This window comes from Barbus barbus, assembly GCF_936440315.1.
Source record: "Barbus barbus genome assembly, chromosome: 36".
NCBI classification, from domain to species: domain Eukaryota; kingdom Metazoa; phylum Chordata; class Actinopteri; order Cypriniformes; family Cyprinidae; genus Barbus; species Barbus barbus.
The window spans coordinates 16,957,694-16,976,606 of NC_136714.1; the positions used below are offsets into that span (position 1 = coordinate 16,957,694).

Here is an 18,913-nt window from a genome sequence, read left to right on the forward strand (position 1 = left end):
ACTGCATCCAGCGAAGAAGACGTCAGCTGCGATTCAAATTTTACCGCTCGTAACGGCAGAGCGAGACGACTGGTATTTTTTTTGTCCTACTTTTGTGCGTTAGTACGGTACAACGATGTCTTGTCGCAGAAGGTAAGTGTGTATAAGTCGAGAATATTAAACTGCTAAACCAGGGCTAGGTTAAATTATATTATGGCCGTGTCTCATTATCTTGTCTGTGGCTGATAATACAAAACACACGCTAGTTAAGTTACATACATTAGCACTTAGGCTACCTCTTTTTGGTTATGCAGCGAGTTTTACAGACGCTGTAGTAATTTGTTGTCGTGAGCCTTATTTAGGTGTTAAGGGGGTGTTTAAGAGGTTAAAACAGTGTTAAAGGGGTACTTCAGCCAAAAAATAAATATAATAATATATTCTATCATCATTTGCTCACCCTTATGTTGCTTTAAAACCGTTTGATGTTCTTCCCTTGAACTTAAAAGGTGATGTGTCTTAGTCACCATTCACTGTATGCCAAAAAGATGCAGTGAAAGTGAATGGAGACTGACACTGTCAGTCCAAACACCACAAGATCCATCATTATACGTTTACACTCATTTATTTCCTTGTGTTTTCATGAGCAGTGAAGCTCTGGCATGCTCTCTGGTGACTGAGATCAATCATGCCATGGCCAGGCTTGTGGACATATGGGACAGTATCGGCATCATGGAGAAGCAGAGGGTAGAACGAATGCAAACTGTGAAAAAACATATAGAGGTAAGTTATGTCTTTGCATGCATCACATCTCTCACCAAATTCTGATTGATGCTTACTCTGAATTAAGCATGTTTTATAGGAGCTTTTGCATTCAATGATCATGGAGGAAGAGGCTTTAAGGCATCGCATCAAAACCGATGTCATTACCTTCCAGAAACAATTAGATACACTGTGCTTGGAACTGGGACTGGAACCAAACAAAGTAAGACAAGACCTGTGAAGTATTGTCTCTTAGTAATCAGGCATTATAAACTATTGATCCTTGTCTGAAATTTGTCAGTTTTTCTGATTGTTATCCTGCAATCTTTTATAGTTTGAGCAAGATCTTACAGTCCTCCAGTTGGAGAAGAACCTGCGGTGCTATGTTGAATCTCTTCTAAAGGAGAAGAACGAACGTCTAAGAGAGCTGGGTGATTTGAAGAAGCAGGATGAGGATTTGTGCGTGACTTTGTGCGCTACGCCATATTACATCCCATCGGGAAGTGTGCCTTCTCGAACCCAGCTGCAGGAACTCCAAGAACATGTTGAGAAACTCGTCAAAGAAAAAGTATCTATTCTTTTTCTTTTTGGAACTCTTCTGATCAGTCATGAGATTCTGTCCTGGATGCTTTTGTGATTTTAGCTCTCTGTTTGTAGGTGAGCAGGCAGAAGGTGTTCTCTGGGCTCAGGGAGGACATCAGGAGTCTGATGAATGAGATGGGACATGAACCAGAGAGCAGCCTGGAACGGGAGTCCATCTGCCCTGACACTGATATTTTTCTGCTCACACATGATAATATCAAAGCCTTGAAACTGCTACTTAGCCAGGTTCTAATTTTTTCCCTTTTAAAAAACAAAAAACACTTTATTTTCTACACTATTTTTCTGCTCACACATAATATAATTTTTTTTTTTTTCAAAAGTTTATGCAAATGTATTTGTATGTTTTTATTTTTGCATGGATACTATGTCTACTAAAAGCATTGCATGAGCTAGCAGTGCCATCTAGTGGCTGTGTAAGAACAAGCTTAGCATCTTAACCAGAATCCAAAATTAAATCTTACCAAGCACCAAATGTGAATAAAAATTGGCTATATAGTATAAAAAGATGAATATATAAAAAATAGATGCATGCCAGCTGGCTCATAACCTTTTTTTTTTTTTTATCATAATTGTACTACTAATAAATATTTTTTCCGTTCAGCTTGAAATGAAAAAGGAATCCTTGATTTCAGCCAGAGAAAAACTCAAAGAGCGAGCTACGAGCCTGTGGAATCGTCTGAGTTGTCCTGAGCCAGAAGGCGAGGCATTCCGAGAGGCTGCCATGAGCACTCTCTCTGATGATATCAGACGGGTGAGAGCTTTTGCATGTAACCCACATGATGTCCTATCAGGGATCTTGACTCTCCTTGTGGTTTACCAATGAGTGCTAATGGAGTGCATTTCCTCTTGCAGTGGCAGGGCTATGTGGAACATCTGGAGGAGCTGCAGATGGCTCAGCTGGAGGAGGTTATTGATAAGGTCCGACAGGAGCTTGTGGTTATGTGGGAAAAATGCATGCTTGGACCAGACCAGAGAGAACCGTTCAGTGTTCACTTCTGTGATGGTAAGTTGCCTGAACCTTGATATTCAAACTTAAAAGCAGTCAGGAAACTTTATAATATTAATTTAATTAAAATTCTCAGCAAACACCGTTGTGTGATTTAAAGGTATAGTTCACCAAGAAATGAAAACTTACTCGCCCTCAGGCCATCCAAGATGTAGATTTCATTTATTTCTTCATCGGAACAAATCCAGATGAAGACAAAAAACTCATCCATCGAAATATTCTTTTAATTGTAGTTAATTAATCATAAATGGTATAATAAATTGAGTATATCAAATATTGTATTGATTACCAACCCTGATTAAAACCATTAAATTCTTTGCTAATTGAAAATGGCTTTAATTTAACTCTGGTTGAACAGATCACTATACCGAGGAGCTGCTGGCCCTCCATGACACAGAGTTGCTGAGAATGAATGCTTTCTATGAAGCAGCACAGCCCATACTGGAGGACCTGGAGAAATGGAAGAGAAACTGGGCTCTCTTTCAAGAGTTTGAGGTTCTCACAGGCATCTCCCAAGTCCCATGCTTAAAATGAACCCAACCTTATGTAGTTTCACCCGTGTCATTTTATTCTATGTTTCACTTACCAGAGAAAGGCTGCGGATCCAAATCGCTTCAGTAACAGAGGAGGATCTCTGCTCAAAGAGAGTAAGGACCGGGCCAAAGTGCAGAAACTGCTCCCAAAGGTTAAAGAATAAAAAAATTTCTTAAAGGGATAGATTATGCAAAAACATAACATAACATGTCATTAGTTACTCACCCTCATGTCGTTCTAAATTTGTAAGACCTTCGTTCATCTTCAGAACACAAATGAAGATTTTTTTGATGAAATCCGAGAGCTTTCTGACTCTGCACAGACAGCAATGCAACTACCACGTTCAAGGCCCAGAAAGGTAGTAAGGACATCATTACTAACTAATAACAGTCATTACTTTTGTTTTCTTTGTGCACAAGAAGTATTCTCATAGCTTCATGAACCACTGATGTCACGTGGGCTGTTTTAACGATGTCCTTGCTACCTTTCTGGGCCTTGAACGTGTCAGTTGCGTTGCTGTCTATGGAGGGTCAAAAAGCTCTCGGATTTCATCAAAATATCTTAATTTGTGTTCCAAAGATGAACGAAGGTCTTAAGGGTTTGGAACGACATGGGGAGTTAAGACAAGTTGTGGTTGTAATGTCAATTTGCCTTTGTATATCTACACAAACAGCTGGAAGAGGAGTTAAGAAGCCGTGTGGAAGTCTGGGAAAAGAACCAGGGGACTTCCTTTCTTGTGCAAGGTCAAAGGATCATGGATTACATCTCCAGCCAGTGGGAAGAGCATCGCTGGCAGAAAGACAAGGAGAAGAATGAACGGGTGAGATTCTCATGGTGCTTCTCATTTCCTATTTGTGCACCCTCGTTTCCTGTCCTCATGTCTTAGCTCCACCCCCTTAGGATGAGAGGGAAGGATGCAAGGTAAGACTATGAGAACGGAGCCGTTAAAGGAAAGCTTATTTGTAATATTGGCATATTCTTGATCACTCAACCTTCACTTCAAAACGTCATCAGCTGCGCTCAAGTGATCTGCCCTCATGTTGTTCACGTCTGGTTATTTAATACAAAGCCTTGAATAGCCTTTGAGTAATGAAAAGCACCCATAGAATATCAGATGGTGTTTAGAAACAAAAGAAGGAAGTATTTTGTAGCAATTACCTACTTTGTTCAGGAATGTTTTAAAAGATTTTTTACTAAACTGTGTCTTCCAGATGACAAAGAAAACGGAAAGCTCTCAGTTTAAAACTCCAACAAAGAGACCCCTCGGATCAACATATACCACCCCCACCCCTAACAAAATTAAAAAGGTATGCGTTTTCTCACTAAGCATGGATGTGCAAAAACAAGCCTTTTATCAAAATGTGCAATATTCCAATTGTTTCAGATGCCAAATATGTTGGCACCTCGCACTGCCATCATGAGCAGCGGCTGCAGTGGCAGCTCATCCACCACATTTCTGTGTGTACCAGGAAAACCTCAACTCTCTGCCAAGGTTAAAACCATCTGCCTGGGGCATTCTAAACTCAATTCAACCCTCTGATCAAAGGGTTTGGCTTGAGATCAGTCCAAAAAGGATTGTGGTTAGACACAAGTTCAGTGTTAAAATAGAGAAGTTCCAAAAGCTAACACTAGACGACACTGTTGCATCAACAATAATCAGTACTCTGTGTAAAACTGTAGATCAAGTTCTATCATCTGTACATGCCTTAATATTAAAGATCAGTGATGTTTCATAATTTTTGTGTTTTTTCTTTGATGTAACAGAGGACCAAGACTACAGAGGTTAGTTCTGGCACTCGTGTGCCGCTGCAGGAGTTCAACAGTGACAAGAAACCAGTTCCAATGAGCTACTCGGCCTTTACCGTAAGCCCAATCACTCTGCATTAGACAACTTCCCCGGATGTATATTAACTCCAAATGGAGCATCTGTGATAAGGAGGATGCTCATTTGTGACCGCTAATTCCCCTGAGAGAGATCATTAACATTTTAAGGCCCACACATAACAATGATTCAGTGTTCAGTTAGTAAAGATGTTAACGTGTTTTGTCTTGTTTCCCATTACAGAGCGAGCTCTCTAAGAAAGCCAACGCTGATGCTTTTCTCAATTCCACCGTTAAAGACATGCTTTGATTGGGCTGCCAATATTTGATACTTTTTTATTATTTATTTTTTTATGAGGTATAGGTCACAAATATTAATGTCAGGATTGAGACTGTACAGAATACAACTATTCTCAGGTGTTCGTCTTTACTTTTGACCAATGCAGGGACTTTCCAGAAACATTGTTTTAAATCACAATTATATTTTTATCTTGCTTCACTTTTTGTCATTGTTTACTTGCCTAGTCAGATTCTGTATATATTAGCTCATAAAAGGTCACTCATTTCCTTGTTCATATACAGCACTTTTAATAAAATGCTTTTTTTTAATATACATTTCAAATTTGGCCTTTTTTTTTTTTTTTTTACTACTGTACAGTTCTTTAATTATCTCTACCCTGAATTACTAGAAATTGTGACTCTACTGCTCAAAAGTGTGGGCTTTTAGTCAGCTAGGATGTATTAAATTGAACCAAAAGGAGAACAGAGACATTTCTATTTCAAATAAATGCTGTTCTTTTCAACTTTCTATTCATCAAAGAACCCTGTAAATTTATTGCGGTTTCCACAAAATTCAGTACAACCGCTTTCAACATTGATAATATAAATGTTAATTGAGCATCAAATCATTTTGAAGGATCTTGTGACACTGACGACTGGAGTAATGGTTCCTAAAAATTTAGCTTTGCCATCACAGAAGTTACATTTTAAAATGTATTAAAATAGAAAACCGCTTTTAAATGGGAATATTATTTCACAATAGTACTGTTATAGACAGTAAAAAAAAATGACTGACCCCAAACTTTTGAACAGTACTGTGTATTATGAGTGAATGTCAAAGCACTTCAGAGATCTTGGCATTAATATTTTTAATAGTCTCTGGCAGAATAGAAAACAGCTGTTGTGTGGCCTCATGCTGGAATAGCTGCTTTAAAACTTCACGTTTGAAATCATCTTCACATTTGTTTCGCAAATGGATAGTAATTTAGATCTTTGATGGTCGAGTTTGAATTTTTGAGTGGCACTCGATGCCTCGACATGTAATTGGTTCATTTGGGCAAAACAATGTAATGGCCTGATCAAGCTAATGCTTTCAAGGCCATATGAAGCATTACACAATTAAAATATTTCAGCTGTCTCCTAGGAACCTCCATCGAGCTGTCTGGAGCACAATGGAAAGAACAATGGCACATCAATCAAACAACAGCTTTTATTTAATGGATGAGATGAACCGAACACATGCGGTACGGAGTAACAATGTAGTTTTTATATAGTTTTATGAAACTTCGACAACAGATTTTTAAAAATTCTTCATCCAGATACACTACATTAAATTACGTTTGATTACACAGGTATACAATAAAAGTACAAATGTCACACAGTGACAAGCCACTGCTTCTTTTCACAGAAGTCAAAACTGTACATGTACAACATAAATACTTTGATGAATAAAGAGGGAGTATCAACTCCTTAGTCTGAAAATGAGCATTTTGAGGTTCAGTGGGTGCAAGAATAACGCATGCTTAAATGACAAGCCGTTTGCACCGGTCTGCTGAGCAGTATATATTTATCATTGTTAGCCTTTACAGCTGAAGCAGAAATGTTCCTCCTAACTTGAAAGATGAGAACAACTACACAAATGAGAAGCAGTAAGTTGACATCCCCATATAGCTTGCAAAATGTTCAAGGGGATGAAGAAAGATCTCTTTTAAGGAATAATTCGCCCAGATATTAAAATTTGTTGAATATTTATTCACCCTCAGACTACATGCTGAAGATGAGTTTGTTTCTTCTTCTGGAGAAATATAGCATTCAATCACTTGCTCACCAATGGATCCTCTGCAGTGAATGGATGGCGTCAGAATGAGAGTCCACACAGCTGATAAAAACATCACAATAATCCACACGACTCCAGTCCATCCATTAACATCTTGTAAAGTGAAAAGCTGCATGTTTGTAAGAAACAAATCCATCGTTAAGATGCGTTTAGCTTCTGGCTAAAACACATATCAAACTCCGGCGTGTCCTGCAAAATGTAGCTCCAACCAGCTCCAAAACACATGCCAGGAAGATTCTAGTAATCCCTGAAGACCCTGATTAGCTGCTTCAGGTGTGATTAATTAGGATTGGAGATAAACTCTGCAGGCAAGCGGTCCTCTAGGAACTGAATTTCAGTTCCTGGAGGACCACTTTACAATTATCAGCTGTTTGACTCTCTTTTTATGGCACCCATTCACTGCACAGGATGCATATCTGAGCAAGAGATAGTCTTTTTGGAAGACCTGAGGGTGAATAAATATTCAGCAATTTGAATTTTTAAGTGAACTAATTCTTTTAAAGTGTATTTTCTTTGCCTTTTTTCCCTTTGTTGTGCTTTTTCAAACCTTACCCTTCTCCTTGAACATTCCTGGACGTTTTATCTGGTTGCATTCATGATTTTAGGCTATCTGATAAAATACCTGCATGCTAACATCATTCTTACATAATGTAGAAGTTCTGCGAAATAGGCCTATAAACTATCTTTGTGATTTGTTATTTCTCATCGAAAGGAAACTGCAATGAAGGCTCTTGATTTGACACATATTTCCTATGTAGGCTGTTGTCTGTATGTTCTCCTCATGCTGCATCTGTAGGCATTGAACTCTTGGCTATGATGCACCAACAGACTCCTGAGATTCCAGCTCGCATGACAGAAATCGTTTGGAATTGTCGCTGTACCTTCGGTTTTGAAGAAATGACAATCTGAAGTGAAGACAAAAACAAACAGAAAACTGTTATATTCTGCTTGGTTGGAAAAAAGCAGACGCTTTCTTGGAAAAGAAGCAAATGCAGCTAAGAAAAGTAATACTGTGAATGTCAATGGACAGTGAATGAAATGTGAACTGGAAAAAGATAACAGACCACATATAGAGCATTTACTGACTTTGGATATGCAATTTCTAACTATACCTGTAATGTCTTAGAAACATCAAAAGTTATTCTTTAGCTAAGATACACAGGAATCCTTAATGGGTTCAATCCGTCAGAACACTTTTAAGTTGTTCTTAGATGTATTTTAGCTTTAGAGAAAGTATGGTTTCAATGGATCTCTCTTAATGGTTTCATAAAAAACTTCAAGCAAACCATGTATGTCAAGTGCAATCAAATGCATTCCTCTGACAAAATTTAGACATCCATTAACATCTGATTTAACCATGTTGAAGAGTTTTTGCACAGTTATGGTGCACATCCATTAATCCATTAAGAGAGTCAAAAAGAAAACTTTCACAATGCTCAGTTCTGTGTTACAGTTGCCATTTAGATGACATCTGTGACTAATTATTAATTATAATAAAAGTAGTTTTCATCCGAAAACTCCTAATAGGGTTGATTTACCTTCATTTTAATGTTTTGCTAATACAGAATACATACACTACTGCTTAAAAGTTAGTTTTTTATGCGTTTTAGGTTTCTTATTTATTTGAATAAAATATAGTAAAACAACGATCTGTTATTACAATTTAAAATAATCGTTTTCTATTTTTATATATTTTAAATGCAATTTACCCCAGTAATGGCAAATATGGATTTTCCTTCAGAAATCATTCAAATATGTGACCCTGGACCACAAAACCAGTCATAAGGGTAAATTTTTCAAAATTGAGATTTATACATAAGCTTTCCATTGATTTATGGTTTGTTAGGATAGGACAATATTTGGCCGAGATGCAACTATTTGAAAATCTGGAATCTCAGGGTGAAAAAAAATCTTAATATTGAGAAAATCGCCTTTAAAGTTGTCCAAATGAAGTTCATAGCAATACATATTACTAATCAAAAATGAAGTTTTGATATATTTACAGTAGGACATTCACAAAATATCTTCATGGAACATGATCTTTACTTAATGTCCTAATGATTTTTGGCATAAAAGAAAAATCAAAAATTTTGACCCATACAGTGTATTTTTGGCTATTGCTACAAATATACCCCAGCCACTTAAGACTGGTTTTGTGGTCCAGGGTCACATATGCTCATTTGGTGCTCAAGAAACATTTCTTGTTATTATCAATGTTGAAAATAGTTTTCAGGATTCTTTGATGAATAAAACATAAAAAAACAGCATTTGTTTAAAATAGAAATCTTTTGTAACATAAAAAAGAAATATCTTTCCTGTCACTTTTAATCAATTTAATGTGTCCTTGATGAATAAAAGTATTAATTTCTTAATAGAAAAAAAATTGTAATGCAACTCATTTGAATGGACAAGTTCATTGTTATATATTAAATTGTTCTAAATTCTTGACTTTAAGTATGTTGTCTATATTCCATATTAATATCGGATTTATAAAGCCCATGCAGACATTAAAACTAGAAACAGCAGTAAGTGCATTCACATGGAATTATTAAAATATTGCTTTCAGTACTCAGACTTCAGCTAAAAGCTAAAAAGGTGATTTCTGCAACTGGGCAAATGTTACATCGTCTTATATTAATGAGCCAAGCTGGTGAGGTTTATTATGTGCCCCTTCCATTTTTCATATTATTCCTACATCTTGTTGAAAGACTGTAGCTGGTGTTTAATGTTAAAAAACAAACCATCATCATGGAGGAGCAGAATGTGGGGCAGAAACTCTAAAACTAGCACTTGATCTGCATTATCTGAGCACTACAGCAGGTTTCGGTGAACCTGAGCTTATTGCAGATCTTCTTAGGATGAAACTTCACACTTCTTGCACATCTAGCCAGTCACACATTATCACGCATTTAAGCTGAGCACTACAAAACTCTTCAGCACGGACAGCATGAGTGTCACATCCTGTTTGTCTTGCATGAATAGGGCTCCACAGGGTTCTGTCCTCAGCATGTTGTTCATTTAATCACGATACAGCACAACAGCAGCTGTTTGGTGGAGCAAAACGGCTGAAAGAATGTGTGTTAGGTTCAAGTATGCTGGGGGAGTATAGAGTGATTGACTCGTGAGTTGCACTCGAGTGAATCTTGGCTGAGGGTCGGCAGGGTAAGATTGAGGAATTCTCAGCCTGACTGTCACACAAGCCACAAACTCACTAAGTTCCTCATCTCTCCGACTGGCTTTCCATCTTAAAACTTGACGCAAGACTCAAGACCTCTCAGTTTACTGCACAAGCAAATGCAATCTTTGTAAAAGGGATAGTTTACCCCAAAATTTAAATTCTGTAATTTTCTCACCCTCATGTTATTTCAATGCTATTTTTTCCATGGTAAACAACAGGACAAATGAATAATTTAGCACAGGTCTTTTTCATACAAAAATAGTTTATAGTAAACACATCAGTCGAGCACCAATATGGTACATACAACTCACAATTCTGCCCCCCCCCCCCCATAATTCAGAGAAAAATGTCAGAAATGCTAGACATAAACTTAGAACATACATAACTACATAAATTGTGTAAACACAATTCTGATTTTATATCTCGTAATTCTGAAAAAAAACAATATGATTTAATTATTATATAATTTATTTTATAAAAAAAACTCTTTTATAGTTCTTTTATAGACTATGCCAATAAATATACTACACAATCTAAATAATGTGAGACTGCAATATAATATATGTACCAAAAATACTCATAATTTCATGGTCACACGGTTTGGTACAAAGTTCTAAAATGCAATAAGCAAATTAATTTAGGTAGAATGGAAATGTTATTCTTTACTGATAAATTTGCTTAGTAAATGAATGTTGATTTATAAGAAGTAAATGTGCTTCTGCTGCCCAGAATAAAATGCGATTAACATTGAATGTCTGAGTGAAATCTGATTAAATTATTCTTATCAAATCATCTGTCAAAAGTTAAAACCTTGTTAGCTTTTACTCACAGAATGCCTTGTAACTGTACATTGTACATTATGTACATAATGGGGTGGATAATGTATTAAAATATGAACTTTTCTAAGGTCTCCAAAATTCTGGGAAGTTCTTAAGACATACAGTGACTTTTTTTAAGGGACAGATCACCCAAAAATGAAAATTTATACTTGCCCTCATGTTGTTCCAAACCTTTACGAATTTCTTCTGTTGAAAGCAAAAGATGGATGGAAATGTTGGAATTGTGTTAGAATGTTACTTTTTCCATACTATGGTAGTCAATGGCTACCAGCAACTGGTTACCAGCATTCTTCAAAATATCTTATTTTGTGTTTAACAGAAGAAAGAAATTCATACAGATTTGGAACAACTTGAGGGTAAGTCAATGGATGAACTATCCCTTTAAATTGTATTGCTGACTAGATTGTTCTAATAAAAAAAATCATCTTTAAATAATATTGCAGTTAGCATTCTGCAATCAGCTCTAACTATTATTAATCTCCCAAAAGAAAAAAGGAACCCTTTGAGTTGACAGGCATGCCTTGAAACCTTTTTCAGGCCTTTCTCATGAACTGTTCTATAATAAGACTGAGATTGATAAAATCAGTAATCCAGTTCAGATGAGTTCCCCCCTTTATGAGCTATATTATACTCCTAATGTGCAATAATTCTCCCAATATGCCAAAACAGATTCCTACAACAGGCCAGGCAGGCTTTGAGCTTTGAAAACTTTGTAAAAAGAGCAGCCTGTCTGTATCAAAGCTTTCTTCTTTGACTGATCTCTGTCCTCATCTCGTTTCTGTCCTTAGCTAGAAGCTATCAAAAAATCTTTCAACATCTCCAGAGAAGAACACAAATGAAAGATGAGGGGGAAAAAAAGAGAAGATAAATGAAGAAAAAATATACTTATTTACGCGGTTTATTTCTGATGTGATATATGCTCTTCCAGGTAAAAGCATGATCACATTTGCGAAACTTCTACGAAATTTTGCAGGCAAAGGTGGTCCACTGTTCACTGTTAATAGTGAATTAGTAGTGATACATTAAGCACCGTGATCAATTCCAAACTAAGCAGCGAATCTGATGGAAAATTCACACAGTGTTCACGTCCCTCAAATTTCCAATCGAGCAAATACCTCTTGAGATGACCGAATTTCATTGTACAAAGGTATTTAGGGGGTGTGGCCACATTTAATATTGCTCAGCGAAATTTTGTGGGCAATTTCCAGTCATTCCAATGGGAATTCGCAAGAATGGGAGTTTTGCATAGGCGAAAAAGTTCCCCACAGATTTCGCTCATGTTCACTGGTCAATTGTGTGCAGTGTGCTTCAAATATCTGTACACTGTTGCCAATGGACCGCTTTTTGCCCACAAAAGTTTGCAAATGTTACTACACCCTAACTGAAATCGCTACTACTTTCAAGTACTCCTGCTCTTGATTTATACGCAACTGTTGCCATCTAGCATAATTTTTCTCAGCTGTAGAAAAAACAACCTCAGATGATCTCAGTTTTATTACAGTAATATTGTTGCAGCGTTCATCTTTTTGCTAGTCCGATTATTTTGTACATTGACAATTTTTCTTATCTTAGCTGAAGCCAAGCGATTCTCTGGTTAACTCGAATGAATATTTTATGTCTTTTACTCCTCTTCTGCGTCCTAATTTCCCTGTCAAGGTTTATTTTGCAATAATGACTGACTTACTGTCCATTAACAGAGAAACACTGTCCTCTATTATTCGTAGATATTGATTGGAAACAGAATCGAATGGGCAAATACAATCCAACAAGTAACTGCAGAGACCAATTAGTGCCAGAGGAAAAAAAACATGTTAACATCACTCAACCTTCTGCTCTTAAATTAAGTCTGAGTGCAGTAATTAGTCTATCTCAGTCATCTGCAACTGTGCCTGACATATAAATTACACATTTAACATTATCCACTGTTCTTTCCTCAGCACTTCTTCATGAAGAGATTATTTCGATTTTTTTTTCATGACCAATTTCCGTTTTGGTATACAACAATAATAATAAAAGTGTGACTTGAAACTGAGCACAAGTTTACTTTCACAGCAAACCGCACTGTGCTTACTGTGAACTTTGCTAAAGATAAAACAGACAGTACGGGTGGTCAAAAATAAGAAGGGTCCAGAGAATGTGTGCAGATATATCTAACCAAACAAACCTTCATTGTGATATCCAAATCAAACATAACCACATCAAAGTAGTATGATCACTTAAAAACATCCCAAACATCTGTAATGAATCAAACCACAAGAGGATACGGACACCTCGCTTGTATCTATCGGGCCGTATTTCTAGAGTAATCCGTGTACATTCTACATGAGAAAAGAAATCATACAAAGCAAAACATTTTCAACATGTCAGTGAAAATTAAAAAGAGGCCATATACTGAAATTCCCGCTGGCCAAATATCTGTTGCACTCTTATGTTTAAATAATCATTCCTGACAAATTTGGCACTGCCTTTACATTGGATCTGTATGTTCACACGGACACCAGGGGAACAAACCCTCTGGATGCCTGAACAATCTGTCTTTGGCACTAAAACAAGAAATACAAAACAATGTCAGAACTGTTTTTCATGCTGACTGGAGAGATATTTTCAGCATTTAAAGATCACAACTTCTGATCATTTAATCAGAATTTTGCACTTTAAAAAAATAAAAAATTTTAATGCTCACAATTACAAAATAAGCCAAAAAAACTAACAAGGATTGTGAAATGTCTTTAAAAAAGTGATAACAGATAGGGAGCACAATAATCAATGTGACTCCCTGTCAACATTTTTTTTAAACCACAGGGGAAATTATTTAAAATAGATACGCATGCAAGACCCTATCCATTAGTCTGATGACCAGCTCACAGCCTGACCTGACATTAACCTGAAACACAAGGATTTGGTGCAGCTGAGAGTGAAACTGGTGCAGTTTTGACCAAACATGGAAACATCATCTTTATCAGTGGGTTATAGCAGATACATTTCAAATGCTCAGCCGAACCTCATTTAGACTTCACAAGAGAAACGGTATCAAATGTGTTCAGGTTACTGCCTAGACACCAGTGATTATCTACATTTTTTATTTATTTAATAGTTATCAAAGAAATTATTCAATGGACTTTAATTTAAAGGAGTCACATGATGCGATTTCAAGTTTTCCTTTCTCTTTGGAGTGTTACAAGCTGATTGTGCATAGATAAGATCCCTGAAGTTGCAAAGACTAAAGTCTCAAAACCAAAGAGATATTCTTTATCAAAATTACGACTCTGCCACGCACCCCTGTGAGAGAGAGAGAGAGAGACAGGGTCACATCACAGTGGAGTCAGCGGTCTTAATCGCGGCTTGTGTGCAAACACATACGAGCATCATCACTGTCTGTCACGCGACTCTGTTCCCCTCTCGGGCTTGAACTGATGGTAAAACTAAGGACATTATAGAGTGGTGGAACTATGATGTCACTTTAGGCTAAAACCCGGAACCGTGTTAGCATTTTAGCACTTTCGGTTCCTTCGTCCCAGAGTCAATGGGTTTGTTGAATGGGATTTTGGTTAAATCCCTTAAATAAGGTCCGTGGTTCACACAGGCTCAAGATACTTTCAAATTTTATTCTATGACCTAAAACACACCAGTTACACCCCTCTTGTGATTTTTTTTTGAACTGTTATGTTTCTTAAAAAAGACGGTGGCTAACAAGTTGCTAAATGGGACTACAGGCGCTGTCGGAGACATTAAACGTCATAACGCTGAACATTTTGTCAATTTACAGTATTTTCCAGTTGTAGTATAATTTGTAATTCAATTAATTGTAGAATAACCAATGAATAGTTTCCCACATTTTATTGTTGTTCGACAATGTTTTTTTGTTTCCCCCCGAAATGCGACACGTGTCTTCGGCGGGAAGATGCTCGAGTTTATCGCTTACTGATGTACCATAAGGTAAACTCATATTACGATTAATCCATGTAAACACCACATTTAGCGGCTTTACGTGGTGAAAGTGAAACTTTAATGAAGCATAGTGCTTAAAGCCACGTTAAAATTAAATGTTTACTGCCACATGAAGCTGTTAGAAAGCATATAGATTAAGGATTTCCTAGAAGCAAGGATAAAATAACATTTTGTGTAACCACCCCAACAAGATAGCTGAAATGTGGTACTTTGTTCACTAAAATAAGTTTAATCTGACCATATCCAAAAACTCGCTCACTCTGCTGTTATTAAATAGATTAAATGCACTACAATTTTACTGAACAGTAAGTGGAGATTTTTGAGATTGGACGTTTTTAATTAAAATATTCATATTAATCAAGGATTTATTGACTTTTAATGCACCTTATTTCGAAATGTACAGAAATACGTGCTTTCAAATGTCCTTTAGTTAAGATTATTTCATTTATTCACTATTTATTACTAATGTTTCATTCATGTAGCGTGGATTAAAATAAATAATATAATAAATAGAAATAAATAAAATAATAAATAAAATGCTTTTGACTGAACATGTTAAAAATAAGTTTGAAAAGTTGTCGGCAGCGCAGTGATGGTGACGTTGAAGGCGAGCGACCGTGGTGCTGTAGTTCGTTTATAGCCTAAGTTTAGCTTTTCAGTTCTGGAGCTTTTATTTAGGCTTCAAAATTCGTCAAAGTTACATTATTTTGTAAAGATTATCTTGATGGTCAAAACGTGTAAGTTTCATGAACTATGATTGAACACAGAGCTTATTTTTTGCGATTATCCAAAAGCCTATGTGTCATGCTATCCGAGTGTCATGCTAACAGCCGATCCGCCAACAAAGTGACGTCATAGTTCCCCCACTCTATTAACTGTCTTTACTTTTATTTTGACAGCTGAAGTTCGCGATTATGTTAAGGGGCGTTACATTTCCGACGAGTGCTTGTTGTGTCCGGCCAATCACAATGCACTGTGCCAGTTGGCCAATCAGAGCAGACTGCTCTTGTTGGAATGAGGGATTTTGTAGAAAACGAAGCGTTTGAGAGAGGCGGGGCATAGAGGACCTACAATAATGTACAGTATTTGAGAAATAATGTGTTTTTGGAACATTAAAACATGTCAACGTATTCTGTTACACCAAATACACAAAATAATGATCTTTAAAAAAGCATCATATGACCCCTTTAATAAATGGACTTTAAGACTGGTGATGTGTAAATGTACAGTATTAAGGAAAGACCCAAAATTGAAAATTCTGTAATTTATTCACTCTCTCGTTATTTCAAACCACTGTGACTTATTTTTTCCACTGAACACAAAAGTAAATGTTTATATGGAAGCCCGTTTCCACCACTGAATAAAAAATAAGAAAGCTAATTGCAACTTTTTATCTCACAATTCTGTCTTTTTCTTCCACAATTGCAAGTTTACATCTCGCAATTCAGATTTTTTTCTCAGAATTAAGAGGTTTATAGCTCAAAAATGTTTAACTTTTTTTTTAGAATTGCGAGTTTTATCTTTATTTAGGCAATCTATTCCAAGTCTTCTTAAGCCATACAATAGTTTTGTGTGAGAAACACACCAAAAGTCAAGCTGTTATTCAATAATAATCTTTCACCTCAGCTCTCAAATCTCATTCACACTTGCGTATATTCAGATATAATCAGTCCTAGTAGTTTTAGTACTTTAACTTGAAACTAAAACTTATTTCAGTCGGTTACCAAAACAACATTTCTCATTTTTAAGCTTTTAATTCAATATTTATATTTTATTTCAGCTTTATTTAAATGACCAGAAAACTATTTTGAACAGTTTTAGTTTTGTAGTTAACAATAACAACACTGATGATTGAATGTTTGGATGAACTATTGCTTTAACAATTTAGACAGAGGCTCAATGCTGAAAGTAAAATCAACATTCCAGCACCTTTTATAATATGCTATATCTAATCAAATAGTTTATCATCACAAGATAATTAATAATAATAACTATTTATTTGATAGGTATGCCCTCTTTTAGACACGGCGAGGAGGTTTGTGCATCACTGGCACTATTTGTATAGTGGGTTGCTAACATAGTGCCACTTCTAAGATCAATCTGAGCTAACAACTGTTTCGGCAAGGAGGGAAAGCTTGTAAAGTACATTATAAAATCAATCGGACACATTAACCCATTGCTCCCGTTAACCCACTCTAAGTGTCTGCGATATTAATAGCAAAAACTAAAACTACACAGTTATTATAGCTGACACCATAATACATCAGAATCAATATTTAAGGCCTTAACTGCAGTGTCAAATTCATCACAAGGTAGAGTTAGTGTTCAATCACAGGTTGGATGCTTTTTTAAAAATGTGTTGAAAGAGGTTTGAATAAAAGTGATGTCAGGGTGCAGGGGCACCGCATAGGACTGTGCCATCAAAATAAATTTCTATCTCTAACGGGACATTTTTATAGACAGCAATAACAGCAATGTCCTTAATCTAAGACAGAGCCATAAAACATGCAACCACCTTCATCTCAGCTTCTATTCAAGAAGTTATCAGTGAGAGAACGCTATCAGGATGTTCTCATTCCTAAATCATGCTCCTTATTAGATTGAAGAGCAACAATAAAACATTCTCTCATATGTTTTGGTTTCATTTCTTGGCTTTGGGTTTCACGGCTGAGTGGAGGATTTGATTTGACCTTGGCTGAACCTGAATGCTGAGACGTTTACCTTCAAGCTTGCTAACATGTACTTATCATTCTGAATAGGTTTTGGACACAGTCCTGCATTATTAATTCTTGGAAAACAGCAGTGTTTTGCAGTACCTGGTTCTGACTGTGCCAAAGGTCCAAAGTTCCTCTCACAAACGTGAAGCTTTTTCAGTCACACCAAGTGAAACGTGAGTCTGGCTGCCACTGAACGGATTCAGAAAGCTCAACTCAAAGCCCTCCATACGAGTAGAGAGCGGACTTAAACCACATGGCTAAGTCGCCCAAATGTTCCTTGCTACGGAGAACGCCACATTCCAGACATACCTCCGGAACATTCTAGGAAAAAAATGTGTAGAATATGGAAAATGTGAAAGGCTGTGATTGACGGTTAAGGTTTGCTGGATGCTGGCCATTAGAGGTGTCTCTATGGAAACAGAAGCAGAGAGAGCTGTGTCTTCTGACACCTTTTCTGCATTGCCAATCATCAGTCTGAAAACGAACAAAGTGGGAAAAATGCGGCGCTAAAATACTTCATGCGGGGATCAAGGCTGTAGCTTTTAGACAAAAAAAAAAAAAACAGTTCTCGCTGTGTATTCGCTCGTGTTGCACAAGGACAGATTCTGCAGCAGCCCCTAACAAAAAGGACTAAGTGTAACTCTAAATCCTTATATTTATAGCATTTGAAAGCTGCTTTAAAACAAAACACTGGAATAAGCAGAGGTGTTAAAGCAATTAAGTGAGTTGAATGTGTACTATTAATTTGGATACAATAATATCAACAGGGAAATACATTTCAGAGGCGGGTAAATCTTCCTTAAGAAACACCCTCTGAGATCATTTTTGACATAGACTGCCTTGGGAAAACAAAGATTAAATCAAGCCTTTGAAAAAACACTAAAGTTAAACAAACTAGATTCCTCCTCTTTAGTAGAGTTTATTTATTAATCTTAAAATATAACATTTAGTCACCCCTAAATCTAGCAAACTATTTCTATGTTTGTACTGTATACACTAAAAAATGCTGGGTTAAATACAACCCAGTGCTGGGAGAAATATGGATGAACCCAGCGAATGTAGACCCAGCGGTTGGGTTACTGCCCAGATGGTTGGGTTAAACATTAAACCCTTAAACTGTTGGTTGAAAACAACCCAGCATGTGTTCTGTCCAATATCTACCCAGCACTGGGTTGTATTTTAGAGTGTATATTTATGGGTTATTTGTTCTACAATTTAGTTGTACATTTCATGTCCACTGATGATAATTATATTTTTTCTAACAATTTTCTTTAGAAATATCATATTTTATCCATTAAGAAAATACATACCATAATCTCAAATATTTATTTTGTGCACCCTGCTTTTTAGTTTGCTTGAAAATTCTGTTATGTCCTCTCATGCTTTTTGAATTGATGAGTCTCGAGTTTAAAA

The 18,913-nt window shown here is 36.5% G+C and overlaps 2 protein-coding genes across 5 annotated transcripts in view; one reads left to right on the forward strand and one right to left on the reverse strand.

Annotated features, from left to right (window-relative positions):
• Nucleotides 1–6,212, forward strand: LOC306855862 (protein regulator of cytokinesis 1-like). 3 transcript variants are annotated; one of them, XM_079394789.1, is made up of 14 exons: nucleotides 1–132; nucleotides 627–759; nucleotides 839–961; nucleotides 1,073–1,306; nucleotides 1,396–1,566; nucleotides 1,943–2,092; nucleotides 2,194–2,344; nucleotides 2,706–2,842; nucleotides 2,937–3,032; nucleotides 3,555–3,701; nucleotides 4,093–4,188; nucleotides 4,266–4,373; nucleotides 4,646–4,744; nucleotides 4,947–6,212. In XM_079394789.1, exons 1-14 carry the CDS (start codon nucleotides 116–118, stop codon nucleotides 5,010–5,012), a joined length of 1,728 nt encoding a protein of 575 aa, XP_079250915.1. In that variant the 5' UTR covers nucleotides 1–115; the 3' UTR covers nucleotides 5,013–6,212. The 3 variants fall into 3 exon arrangements, with proteins under 3 accessions (XP_079250915.1, XP_079250916.1, XP_079250917.1); XM_079394791.1 differs by having other exon boundaries at nucleotides 43–132; nucleotides 827–961; nucleotides 4,947–5,518; XM_079394790.1 differs by lacking the exon at nucleotides 4,266–4,373 and having other exon boundaries at nucleotides 13–132; nucleotides 4,947–5,321.
• Nucleotides 6,175–18,913, reverse strand: part of LOC306855869 (5-hydroxytryptamine receptor 4-like) — a 27,043-nt gene continuing 14,304 nt past the window's right edge. The window contains exons 7-8 of one of the 2 annotated variants that reach the window (XR_013782965.1): nucleotides 7,287–7,723; nucleotides 6,179–6,739 (exon numbers count right to left, since the gene is read on the reverse strand). Coding sequence is in view for 1 of the 2 variants with exons in the window: in XM_079394804.1 (XP_079250930.1) it covers nucleotides 7,630–7,723 (94 nt within the window). In the remaining variant the exon portion in view is untranslated. Of the gene's footprint in view, nucleotides 7,724–18,913 lie in introns of both variants that reach the window. The other variant, XM_079394804.1, reaches the window with a different exon arrangement.